Source organism: Acanthochromis polyacanthus, chromosome 2, assembly GCF_021347895.1.
Source record: "Acanthochromis polyacanthus isolate Apoly-LR-REF ecotype Palm Island chromosome 2, KAUST_Apoly_ChrSc, whole genome shotgun sequence".
NCBI classification, from domain to species: Eukaryota; Metazoa; Chordata; class Actinopteri; family Pomacentridae; genus Acanthochromis; species Acanthochromis polyacanthus.
Genome location: NC_067114.1, coordinates 13,684,879 through 13,698,536, shown reverse-complemented (window position 1 = coordinate 13,698,536; position 13,658 = coordinate 13,684,879). Strand labels below are relative to the sequence as shown.

The window sequence follows — 13,658 nt, the reverse complement described above, 5'->3', positions numbered from 1 at the left end:
TAGTAGTGGCATCTCCCCAAAAGAGTGACATTAACCGTAGCATCTCGTCCAAACAGCGGTAAAAGTAGCCAACTGGCTTAAAATGTGGCATCTCTACCAGACCGTGGCATTAACCGTGGCACCTCACAGTGGCATTAACCGTGGTATCCCCTAAACCAGTGGTCGGCAACTGCCGGCCCGTGGGCCAAAACTGGCCCGTCAGGAATAATATCTGGCCCACCAGATGATTTTGAAAATTTGATTTGGCAGGGAACCAAGCCAGTCCGTCACCGTAACACGAAACTCGCGTGGTCGGCTGCTGCCGGGCATTTCCGCGTTTGCGCTACTGGTCGGACACGGTTGTACCAGCCAGATTTCACTGAGCAACAGTGTGTGCAAAACGTGTGTGTGTCTCGGGAGTCATTTTTAATACATCTGTGATCAGAATTGAGACGTGTGTCCCAAGCAGCAGCGATCAGCTGTAGAAGCTCCGCTGCTCACGGTATCGCCCCCCCGCTCGCGGAATCGGAGCGCTCCCCCTCGCAGGTTGGCCCGCTGTTCGATTGTTTACAAACATTTTGTCCCGAAGCCACATCTACTTGCCGACCCCTGCCCTAAACAGTGACGTTAACCGTGGCACCTCTGCTGACATCTCCAGAGGCCACTGGAAATGCCGCTGCGGCAGTGGCATCTCGCCCAAACAGTGGCATTAACCGTGGCACGGCGGCGGTGCCACAGAAAGTGTCAATGCACAGTGGCATTAACCGTGGCACGGCGGCGGTGCCACAAAAAGTGTCACTGCACAGTGGCATTAACCGTGGCACGGCGGCGGTGCCGAAAAAAGTGTCACTGCACAGTGGCATTAACCGTGGCACGGCGGCGGTGCCACAAAAAGTGTCAATGCACAGTGGCATTAACCGTGGCACCGCGGCGGTGCCACAAAAAGTGTCACTGCACAGTGGCATTAACCGTGGCACCGCGGCGGTGCCACAAAAAGTGTCACTGCACAGTGGCATTAACCATGGCACCGCGGCGGTGCCACAAAAAGTGTCACTGCTAGCTGCCAGTGCCACAAATCGGTCTTGCCCCTACTGTTTTTTCAGGGAAGTTTCTCTGAACTTTTCCCTTAATAGCGAATGAGAAACTAACTTCAGCGTCCTTGCAGAAACTGAGGCTTCAAGTGGCTGAAATTAAACGCTTCTTTTTAAATAGCGTGAAATGCACTAAAGTGTTAACAGATAATATTTTGCACATCTCTGTTTGTTGAACCCAGACACTGCATTTAATTGTAGGTCTATTATAATCAGTGTCTGGTTGAATCTTCTCAGCCACGATGCCTCACTGCAGACCAAACCCAAACTGAGCCCAAACTTCGGGCTCCTCCCTCTGACTGCCCCTCAGCTTCCATTCTCCCAAAAAAAAAAAAAAAAAAAAAAACTCCAGTGTTATCCTGAATCCATGGTCTAACTTCTGCTACTTTAAAGTAAGTTGTAGTGCCTGTTAGTGACTACGATAACTCGCCCAAATCAGTGCATGCAGTTCACTTTTCTCCATTTCTTACGGGGATACGCTGTTTCTCTTCTGTTTATCCTCCCTCATCCTCATATGTTCTTTTGGTTTTGTTGTTCGGGCTGCTGCTAACTTTAGCTTAGCTGAAGTTATTCTGGTAAACAAGCAGCACAGCGACTATGTGGACGTTATGAGGCTGTGAGACTTTACAGCAGCAGCACAATAAGTTGACTTCTGTTAAGTTTTCGGTTTCTGATAACGGGACTTGGCCGTTTACTTAGTTGATCTAAACAGTAGCTAGCTAACATCAGCTTGCTAACTTGGTCAACAGAAGTTATCAGCGTCGTCATAGCAGCTAGTTAGGATGTTAGCCACACACAACCAGCTAGTAAATATCTGTACTTTAAATCATTTTTTGTCTAAGTTAACAGTGCTGCAACACTTCCGTTCGTTAGGTTAACATGCAATGATAATACTTGACCAAAATAAGGATCCACAAATCAACGCCAACCTTTAAAAAAAGCATATAACTCCACTTTTAGCAAACCATACCATCTTTAACTTTGCTGTGTCGTCTAGTTAGTGGAGAGTTAAATGTTAAGATGCTAGAAAACAGGCCCGAGGTATAATAACCATCCTTGAAGTGTTTAATTACTGTAAAGTTTAAATTAAAAGGCAGTGCAGATTTTCACCACCTTTGGGAGGTACAGATGAGTGACAGATTAAAGGAAAAACTTGAACCTTTCACACTACAAGATATATCCGGTGGCTGTTGAGCTGTGAGGGACATTTTACTGACATGGTTTGGGTCCATTTGTTCCCTTAGTAGTGCATATCAATACAGAGGGGACTTTTGTGCAGTACAGGTGTCTGTTCTGAGTGATCACATTTATCCTGATGGCGGTGGTTTCTTCCAGGATGACAGTGCCTGAGGTGTATCTGAATGGTCTGCTGAGAATGGCCGTTGAAGTCACCATATCTCAACCTAATCGAAACCTCAGAGAGGTTCTGGACCAACTTGTGAGATAGCACCATTATCAAAACATCTTTTTTTGGAAGAGTGATGTTTATCCCTCCAGTAAAGTCCCAGGGACTTATAGAATCAATACAAAGGTGCACTGAAGCTGTCAAAGGCGGCATGTGGTGGACCAACACTTTACTCACTAAAATAATTCATCACCCGTTAGTAGATCCAGTCTCAATAGCCCCTAAAAAGCTAAACTAAAATCTGTATGTCTGGATTTGTTAAAAGTTCTTTTCGACATTTTTTCCTTTTAATATTGAGTTGTTTGTTTGCATGAACAGAATATGGGCATGAAAAATACTCTCACACTTGCTTTTGGACAGCTTTTGTCTGCTTTTTTTTTTATTATTTAACAGCGCTGTGGCTATGCTTTGTGCTCAGCTGTCAAATAAGAGGCAGAAGCAGCCTTGTCTTAACTTTGAATATAAATGCAAAAGACCTGTGAATTATAAAGTAGCCTTACTGAGAGAGATATGGGTAAGATTATTAAAATTCATTATATATTGTAGCTTAAGGCAGACAGATATATCTAAAAGAATTTGTGTTTTTTCTGAGATGTGGCATTTTTACTGAAACAGCAGCTGTATCAGATCTTTGATGGCATTGTTGTGAACTTTATGACACTTGGAATTCTTGAAGTTTTTTTTTTCCAGATATATGAAGAAGTATCTTATTTGTCAATTACTTCTGAATTAGTCCAAATTAGTGATTTCCACAACTGTAGCTATGTTGCAATATAGTCGTGACAACTTATAAGAAAATAATAATTTACTGATTGAGGATTTAATTCAGATCACTTTTACTATAACTGAAATTGAGAAATATCTGTGTTTGAGCTGGTTTCTTGACATTATCATGTCCTCTGTCGCTCATTCATGACTTCATGAATTCCTTTGCTGAATAACTAATTGCAGATGATTTCTGTTCTCTCTAGTGGCCCAAAGATGATCAATACATAACAGCTGAACAGAGGAGCTGTGACGGTGCAGAAGAAATGTCTCCCAAAGTTCCCGGTGGCCAAGGCAGAGGGGACTTCTGTGCAGTGCAAGTGGCTGTTCGAGTACGTCCCCTTCTGCCCAAAGAACTTCTACACTGCCACGAGAGCTGTATCACCGTGGACCCTGAACTGCATCGAGTGACTCTGGGCCACGACCGACACTTTCTTTGTGACTTTGTGTTTGAGGAAACTTGCTGTCAGGAGGAGGTTTACTCTGTGTCTGTCCAGCCTCTCATAGATGCCTTCTTCCAAGGTTTCAATGCTACTGTTTTTGCCTATGGGCAGACAGGCTCAGGCAAGACTTACACCATTGGAGAAGCTAATATTTGTAAGTTACTTGTTTATTTTTTCTTTGTTACTTTGTCCTTTTCAATATAGTAAGTGTTACTGACCAAATCAACAATATGCGATGATGCATTTTACCTGCTTCTAGGTTCCTTCAGAGACGAGGAGCAGGGCATCATCCCCAGGGCTGTTGCGGATGTCTTCAAGCTGCTAGATGAAAATGACCTCACAGACTTCTCTGTTCGAGTGTCCTACCTGGAGGTCTACAAAGAGGAATTCAAGGACCTACTGGAGGTGGAGACCGCCAGCAAGGACATTCACATCCGGGAGGATAAAGGCAACATTGGTAAGGAATAAGCAGCCTTATTCTTTTGAAACGATAAAGATGCGTAAATATTGTGCAACATTTTCCCAATTTAAAAAAAGGTTTTGTGTTTGTATTGATCTGCCATTTATATTTTGTCTTTGTGTCTTTATAGTTTTATGTGGTGTGAAGGAGTGTGAAGTGGAGGGTCTTGATGAGGTGTTGAGTTTACTGGAGTCGGGAAACACAGCCAGGCACACTGGGGCAACTCAGATGAATCCAAACTCCAGCCGGTCACACACTATTTTTACCGTGTACATGGACCAGCGTCGGGGAAGCTCTCGCCTTTATGGGACCGCTACAAGTTCTGGACCACAAATGTTGTCTTCTAAGTTCCACTTTGTTGACCTGGCAGGATCAGAGCGCATCTTAAGGACGGGGAACACTGGAGAGAGACTTAAGGAGAGCATCCAGATTAACAGTGGTCTTCTAGCTCTGGGAAATGTTATCGGGGCACTAGGGGACCCCAAGAGGAAAGGCTCTCACATCCCATACAGAGACTCTAAAATCACAAGGTAAATAAGAATTAGTGAACTAGTTCCATCTAACAAAGCGTTGTTTTGAAATATCAGTTTGATTTAATTTGTGTTGTCCTTGTTTCAACCAGGATACTTAAAGACTCTTTGGGAGGAAATTCAAAAACACTGATGATTGCCTGCATCAGCCCATCTTCCTCAGACTTTGATGAGAGTCTGAATACACTAAACTATGCCACAAGAGCCAGAAACATTCAGAACCGGGCCACAGTCAACTGCAAGCGCGAGCCAGATCGCGTGGAAGGGTTGGAGCAACAAATCAAGGCCCTTCGCAGAGCCCTTGAAAACCGCCAGCGTTCAGAAACCCGCATCATTGCTCACGCTGACCCAAACAGGCGGCCTCGGCTTGGAGAGGGAGAAATCAGCAGACTGCAAGTCCAGAGTGCTCACTATAGGACTTGTACAGACACTGCGTACAGGTAAAGCACATTTATTACACATTATCTGCTCTTTAATGGTGCAATATCCTGCTTGACTGCTCATTCCAGTTATAAAACATGTTCCAACTATTCTGGATGTCTTGGTTGTTGTACAAGCTACATTTTTTCAACCATTCAGTCGTATGTTCATTTGTGAATTAATACCCAGGTATAGTTCACTAGTCAGTACAACTGCTGTGCATATATAGATACAAAATTTTGGATATTTTAATATGGCCGTTATTGTTTTATTTTATGACATACAGGTCAAAGCTGAAACCAGAGTAAACCTTAGGAATTAAACACAGTTTTCAGAATAACACAGGGTTTTCTTTAATTTCTTAATCCATCAAGAGGCCAAATCCAGCAAAGAATTTCCAGGTTTAGCTACTGTCATGCTGTAAATGTACTTTTTTCTGAATCTGCGGGTCTCTTTGATGTCTGGACAGCAGTTCTGTAGTGCACTGAAGTACCGCCATGCATACATGTTTGCTCCATTAAAATACTGACAATTACATAGTTTTTAAACTACAAAGCGGCTCAATGGAACTGATAGATATAAAGCTGCAGATATGTTCAACAACAGACCTCTTGAGCTAGGGATGTAGTGACTCGTCAGCTTTAAGTATGAGATGTTTTGATGGCTTAATTTTTGAAGGTTTTAATAAATATTTCTGTTTAGTATATGCCCCTTAAATTTTATCTTGCTGATGTGTCACAGGTTGCTGCGGGAGCTGCAGAGTGAAGGAGCTCTGACTGCAGAACAGAGTCTGAGAGTGAAGGAGTGGCTTTGTTCAGTGGAGGAGGAACGAAGTGGGTTGACCACAGCTTCAGGACCAGACAGTGGTATCGAGAACAGCTCCACTGAGGACAGTCTTGCGTTGAGGAGAGGAAGACCTTCTGTAAGGAATCAGGTACGATAGGTCTCTTTCCCACTCTCAAATCAATAGTAAAAATTGGTTTAGTCACATTCTTCAGATTTAGGGGTAGAGTATCGATATGCTTATGACTGTGACTTATCAACCAGGATGCAGAAGCTGTGGAAGAGAGGTGGAGCCACGAGCATGAAAGTGACAAAGATGGAGAGAAGGAAGACAGTATTGCACATCTTCAGTCACAGATCCAACGACTGGAGAGGGAGAACACAGACTTTTTAGCAGCTCTGGAGGATGCGATGGAGCAGTACAAGCAGCAGGTTGGACATAATTTATTTCTAATGTTTTTTCTCCATTCTAGCCATATGTCACAGTTAAACTATTACTGCTCCTTTGCATTGATTTATTTATCATCTGGATAGTCACCACAGAGTTAGCAGGACTCACCCACAACTGAAATATTTGTTATATACATTTGCCACTACTGCAAAATTGCTGCCACTGCTGCTACAAGATTACATGAAATGACATGAAGTTGGCGAATATTCAGATACCAAAATTAATATCCGGATAGTGCCGTAGCGAACGAATATTCGGATATTCGGGTCCAGCCCTAGTGGCATTGTGCTGTGTGATAAAACTGCACCTTTCAGAGTGGCCTTTTATTGTGGGCAGTCTAAGGCACACCTGTGCACTAATCATGGTGTCTAATCAGCATCTTGATATGGTACACCTGTGAGGTGGGATGGATTAGCTCAGCAAAGGAGAAGCACTCACTATCACAGATTTAGACAGATTTGTGAACAATATTTGAGAGAAATGGTGATATTGTGTATGTGGAAAAAGTTTTAGATCTTTGAGTTAGTCTCATAAAAATGGGAGCAAAAACAAAAATGTTGCATTTATATTTTGTTGAGTGTACAACCTTGTTAGACAAGTAGACAACAGGAGAAATAGAGGAAAGCAGAGCAGGACAGGGTCCTGGATCAGAGTGATGCAGGAGAGGAAATGAAGACAAAGTACAGGCTATCAGACTGGGGGTGATATGGTTAGACAGGTCAAAGATCCACCCATCACCTTTGCACCATATCATGCAGTTTAATGTATTTCAGTGTAATACTGCATGAAGAATGACGAATAATGCCACTTGAGTTTGTCCCTTTCATATTTTTTAATAACTGCTTCTACATGCACACACCGCTCAGGTTCAACAAAGCGCTTTCCTACTGTTGCTGAAAAGTATCCTAGAGGAAACACTAAATTTGATCCTCACCTAAGCTGTATCATATATTACCTGCGATGATGTGTTACTGATTTTATTGTTTTCATTTTGTGTCAGAGTGATAAGCTGCAGGAGCAACAGGACCTGATAGCAGACCTACAGTGCCAGCTGTCTGCTTCAGGACTGATGGGTCTGGGACTTAACTTGAGGTTGCGGCCGCACACCGCCCCTATGGGCTCCATGCAGCACAGTCAGAACGGAGGCCCATACAGACAGGTAACCAATCAGCAGAGATACTTTCACAGCCTGAAGACAAGAAGTGGAAAAATCTCGTTAGAGATGCACAGGACAGTGCAGTTTGTTTGATCTTATTAGATGTTTGATGACATTTTTATTGAGGCAGTATAACATATGTGTCATGGCTTGCTTTATTGCATATGTGTGTTTATATTTTTTTGATTGCAGGTCAGTCCAGTGGGCTGCCTCGGCAATGGACCTTGTGGTGATCAGGAGGGAAAATCTTATGAGGAGCAGGAGATCTCAGGAGGAGCAGAAACGCATTACAGAGAAAGAGATGGCAGTCATTCCAGCCTCAGCCAAGACAGATACAAGTATGTTAGTTTTAGACTATTTAAATCCAGCGTTCATGTAATACATTCTGTTACATTAAATACGAGACTACTACTGATACTAGACTTGTATTTGTGGACAGCATCAATGTCATTACACCTGCATATACGCTGTAACTCTATGATTCTGTCAGGCAGGTGAACATGACCTGGACCAAGCGGGATATGCTGTCAGGAGGACTGGCAGCTGGCGGCAAAGGGCCAACATCTCAGCTGCCTGAACCAGACCAACACCCCTGTTTAGCCAGAAAAGCATGTAAGTGTAACAACTGGCTCCCGAGCAAGATGTCCTGGGAGGTTCAAAGTTGATTTGATGAAGCACAAAGAAAGAATCCTCCACCTGTTGCATGTTAAGACTGTTTGTGTGATCATATTTCCCTATTTGCTATCAGTCAGAAATATGAACACTTCTTTCATTTATGGAGAAAGATAGTATGGAACCTCCCGCATTTTGATCCTTTAAGTTCATTGTCCTGTGTTGAACTGTTTGCTTGTGGAGAGTCAGTTACTATAGACACTAACTCTTACATAGGGATTTCATTGTGGTGTGGTTCCTGTGTGATTTGATAGCCTCTGTATGATATGTTTTGGTTTCTGTTCAAGTCATATTATCATCAGTTTACGCAGAAGTGAAGGGTTGCAAGTCAAACTGGGTTTATGGATCTGTGTGGATACCTGAGATAGATCACACATGTTGGTTTGAACCTGTGGGGCTGTTGCATTGAAGCTCTGTGCCATTCTGTCATATACCCACCCCACTGACCTCTCATCTGCTCTCTCAAATTTCTGTGTAGCAAACTCCAGTACAGGGGAAAGTCTGAAAAGTTTTGAAGGTGTTACAGAGTGGGGACTTCTTCAGGCTCAGCAGAAGATCAGAGAGCTGTCAGTCACCATCCGCATGAAAGAGGAACTCATCAAGGAACTGGTCAAAACTGGTAGCAATTTCATTGTTGTTACATCTCCTTTGCTACATGTTTATAAAATAGATGTTTTCTCATTTGATTTGGTAAATCAACTGTTTGTGTTTGTTTAGGTAAGGATGCTCAGGCCCTCAACAAGCAGTACAGCCATAAAATTACAGCTCTGGAGAGTGAAGCTGTTCAGGCTCGACAGGAGCTGCAGGACGCCCAACGGCAGCTGCAGGATCTGGAGAGGCAAGAGAGAGAGATCAGCGCGACAGACAAGACCAGAGCACAGGAATGTCGCAGGAAGATAGCTGCTGCTCAGAGCAAAGTTCAGGTTCGAATTTCAGATATCTGAATCCATGTATTATACCACCCAGTGGTACACTCATAAATGAATACACGATGCTTAACTGTGCTGTACCTGGATTCATATTTTGTTTCTAAGATGCTAGTTTAAACCGATGTTCTTGCTCAATGACTATTTTCTTGTGTATACGTAATTTTTTATCATTAAAGACAAGATCTTTCAGATGTGTAAAATTCTGAATGGCAAACAATTTCTGATCATTAGGTACTACGTCAGCGACAGAGGGATACTGCTCATCTCGCCAACCTCCCCGTCCAGAGTGAACGTCGTGTGTTAGAGCTGGAACGAAGTGTCCTGTCTATGAGACAGCAGCAGGAGCAGCTGCAGAAACGTCTGCGTCAGGAAAGTCAGCAGAAACGACGTCTGGAAAACGAAATGCAACGAAGAACTCACAGAGTCAAGGTACTGCTGGGTGACAACAGTATTTTTAATGATTAAAGAAAGATTGTACCTTATCCAACATCATTGCAATTAATATAAATGAATGTCACACCTAATGCTGCAGAATTTAGTAGAGAATTAACCTTTTTGAAAATGATGTGGCACTTAATTTGAACGAAAATGAGCAAAACAATCCCACATGACTTAATAGCATTTGGCACCTTTTTGTTTACTCTCGAAAGAGGTAGTTTTCTTCTGCAGATGTCCTGTAGCTGATCTTAATCTTCTCTCCCTGACACCATTGCAGGAACTCGAGATAAAGAATGAGCAGCAGCAGAAGATTCTGAGGATAAAAACTGAAGAAATTGCAGCTTTCCAGAGGCAGAGACGCAGCGGCAGCAACGGCTCTGTCATCTCATTAGAAGAGCAACAGGTGCGTTGAGAACTGGTCTGAATGCAGTAACCGTTTATTAATTTTATACATAACATTAATGCTTTATTTACAAATTAAACTTGTAACTTTAGCTGTGTAGGCACAGAATTTCATTAGTTTTATCTATCTAGTTTTTCTGCACTTTGAAATACTACATTTTTTAACCTAGTCATATAGTAATGCTCTATCCTGCCTGCAACCTTCTGCTAATGTGTTGTGTGCATTTTTTCCGTCTACTTTTGTGTGTCCCTGAGAGCAGAAGATTGAGGAACAAAAGCGTTGGCTGGATGAGGAAATGGAGCGGGTACTAGAGCAGAGGAGAGGACTGGAAGATCTGGAAGGAGAGCTGACTAAACGAGAGGAAATCCTCGCCAAGAAAGAAGCCTTGCTGCAGGAGCGCAGTGGACTGGAGACCAAGAGGCTCCGCTCCAGTCAGGTATTAACAAACACAAACATCTCAGCTCAGTGACACAGAAATTTGCAAAAGTTGAATTTTTTTATTTTTCTTTCCTCCAGGCCCTAAGTAAGGATCTGGTGACGCTTACTGGGCGTATTGAGACACTTGAGCGAGAGCTGAGTGAGAGGAATGGTCTCCTTCGCAGCAGCAGTGCTCAAGACTCCCAACAGATTCGCCAAGAGATCTCCAACCTGCGTCAAGAGAAAGACTCACTGCTCAAACAGCGAGTTGAGCTGGACGACAAGCTGCGGCAGGGTAACCTGCTTTCACCTGAGGTCAGATGTTACTCTGGGGTTCAAGCAGCTTAATATGATTTTGTCTTTAGATGAGACAAGAGTTAGCTTTCCAGGAAATGCAATATCAAGTCCTCACATAGCAGCAGCAGAAACTAACAAGAGTGTGGCAGGTACTGATTAGTCCTCACTGGAAAATGTAGTAATAGCTGTCTGTTGCTGAATGTCTGTTTATGTCCTCATGAAGCCCATCTGTTCACTCTGATGTTTACCAGGAGGAACGAACACTTTTCCAGTTGGACGAGGCAATCGAGGCTCTGGATGCAGCTATTGAGTACAAGAATGAGGCTATCACTCAAAGGCAGAGACAGCTGAGGGCTTCTGCCAGCATGCTCTCCCAGTGGGAGATGAACCTCATGGCCAAACTCAGTTACCTGTCTGCGTCTGAGACCAGAGCTCTGCTGTGCAAATACTTTGACAAGGTGATCGACGTGATAATACATTTTTTATTTTTACAATATTCTTACTTATTTCGGCATCGTAGAATGTCAAGCGTACCATTTTAACTGGTTACGCTACTGTCACTTAAGGTTTTTATTAGGAATATCATTGCTAGACCCTTTTCGTGAGACAACTGAGCAGTGCCAAATTATGCAAGGCGTCACTGTGAACACAGCAGTATGTATGCTGATCAGTGTCTGTGTGAACGTGTTGTGTAGGTGGTGTCTCTGCGTGAGGAGGAGCGTAAGCTGCAACTTGCCCTGGCTGAGCTGGAGATGCAGCTAGATGAGCAGCAGAGGCTGGTGCAGTGGTTGGAAAATGCCCTTGATCGCACACAGCTCGACACAGATCGCCGGCTGACACAGCAGCAGAAAGAACATGAGAGGAGTGTGCAGCTCTTGCTGCAGCAGTGTCGAGGTAAGAATGCACCCTTTTTACAAAGGCTGAGAAACAGTAATCATTCACAATATGTTACAATTCCTCCCTCATATGTCTGCACTACATGCATGTTAGGTTTAGAGGAAAGGTTGGATTAAAGCAAATGAATGCCAAGATGTATTTAGATCAGTTTTTGTTTGTTTTCATCAGATTATTTTCAAAGTCAGCCATTGTTATTGATAGTAATTGCGACCCTTGTGTGTGTTCTTCCATCCTATCAGAACAAATGGACGAGGGCCTGGCAGGAAGGCAGCGGCAGTATGAGGGATGGATCCATAACCTCAGCAAAGAGCTCAACCACTACAAGGCAGCTAATCTTGAACTAAGCAACAAACTGAGAGAGTTCTGTGGTTCAGCCAGTCAGCCAAAAGAGCATCCTAAAGGTAAAAAGATTTTTCGATCTAATCGCTGATGATCACTGACAGACATGATCACTTGTATACCACCTCCTTAAAAGTTGATTAATAATGCTCTCTGCTGGTTTCATGCTGTTTTGACTTGGAATGATCAAATTTACTCAAATGCACAAATATGTAGAAGGTCAGACTTTAACTGCCTTCCTTTAGTCTGTTGTTTATATTTACTTTCTGTTTTTTGCTTTGCCTCAGTGTGAGTATAGCTAGTCTAATATGTAACATCGTGTCTCCTTGATCATCTGTTTTGCCCTCAGATTTCTCTCAATGTTTGTCATAAAGTCCAATGTTCTCATAATTGTGGGACTGACTGTCCTGCTGACTTGCTGTCTTTCAGTCATGCCATCTGAAGGTAAACCTGCGAATGTTGGCAGCATGGAGAAGCTGACCCGTTGCCCTGACGACGGCTCAGGAAGCAGAGGGGCCGGTCAGCTGGAAAAGCCTTCCAGGTCCAGAGAGGAGATGCGTGAGCTGGTGAACACGCCTCTCCCGTCCACATGGAGGCGCTCTTCTCTCCCCACAGAGGAACCTGCTGCCATGGAGGAGCTGTGGCTTCAAGTGACTGGAGATATTCCCGTTAACCGTGTAGTTCAGACTGGTCTGGGGTCCTGGGGCGCGCCGACGTCTTTGCCGGTGGTGAAATCTCGACGAGAGTCCCGTCGCTCCAGCCTCAACATTGGACCACTGACCTCAAACAATGCATTAATTGACGTACGGAGGAATCCTGTCTGAAATAACTGTATTGTAAAGCTCAAGACCATCCACATAGACTTTTGTTCTGTGGCTTGTGAAAGATTTGGTTGCTTCATCAGACTTGAGTTTTTGTATTTCAGTTTTTGTACTTATTTTTTTTTAAACGTACACCCACTGATTTTTATACAAAGCACTTTTCACTAAGGTAAAGTTTTTCATTTTTTACAGATGGTAGGTATACAGTCTTATCACAGATATTCTTTTGTGTCGTTACAATATGAGGTTCTCTCTGGTCATGTGATCTTCTGACCTACCACAATATTTTGTATTAAAATATTTTTGCCTTCGACACTTGTGTTGCTTGTTTTTTTTAAATTTCTATTTGAGTCAAAGCCACACTTGTCATCAGAATTTATTCATCCATGTGTTGTACATCTCAAACTGGTACCACCTCCAGCTGATCTGATGAATAAAATCCTAGATTCTAGGTAGAGCTGGCTTTAGTCTCATGCTTTGGTAGATTACAAATAGACATTATTGTTAGCATACAGAGATGGAAAGTAGGTTTTTAATGTTTTCTTATGGAAGTATTATTACCGTCAGAATTATTCTTGCATTTGCCTGATCAAAAAATATTCCAGTTATTTTTCTTTTTTGTATTTCCTGAATCCTATTACAGGTGAGTTGGGAATGTGGCTCGACACCTTCTGACCACTAGATGGCAGTAAAACCTCAGTGCTCAACATGTCCAGTGTTTCTGGACTCAGGCCTCATCCTTGTTAGAATATCTAACTGGAATAAGTTGTTTATGTGTCACTGATGCCTTTAGTCAGTTCAAAATGAATGAAAAATTGTGTTTAACTCCACCAGCTTGCGCACTTTTAGGACAGTGGGCAAATAGCTTTTAGAATAACTTTAAAGCAGGCTTACCTCGTGATACCTGTTAAAAGTTTTCTTGTGAGGTGGTGTTGTAGAAGAAGTTTCATGACCTAATGACA

General features: G+C 43.0%; 1 protein-coding gene across 1 annotated transcript; it reads left to right on the top strand.

Moving 5' to 3' along the window:
- The first annotated feature begins 1,408 nt into the window (after nucleotides 1–1,408).
- On the top strand, nucleotides 1,409–13,009 carry kif7 (kinesin family member 7). The gene is made up of 20 exons (XM_022223027.2): nucleotides 1,409–1,462; nucleotides 3,447–3,837; nucleotides 3,943–4,140; nucleotides 4,274–4,673; nucleotides 4,766–5,113; nucleotides 5,835–6,027; nucleotides 6,141–6,308; nucleotides 7,328–7,486; nucleotides 7,676–7,821; nucleotides 7,974–8,095; nucleotides 8,634–8,774; nucleotides 8,873–9,078; nucleotides 9,316–9,513; nucleotides 9,800–9,925; nucleotides 10,185–10,361; nucleotides 10,442–10,657; nucleotides 10,891–11,097; nucleotides 11,335–11,533; nucleotides 11,776–11,937; nucleotides 12,305–13,009. The coding sequence occupies exons 2-20, from the start codon at nucleotides 3,507–3,509 to the stop codon at nucleotides 12,697–12,699; spliced, it is 4,092 nt and encodes a 1,363-aa protein (XP_022078719.1). The 5' UTR covers nucleotides 1,409–1,462; nucleotides 3,447–3,506; the 3' UTR covers nucleotides 12,700–13,009.
- Nucleotides 13,010–13,658: the final 649 nt, after the last annotated feature.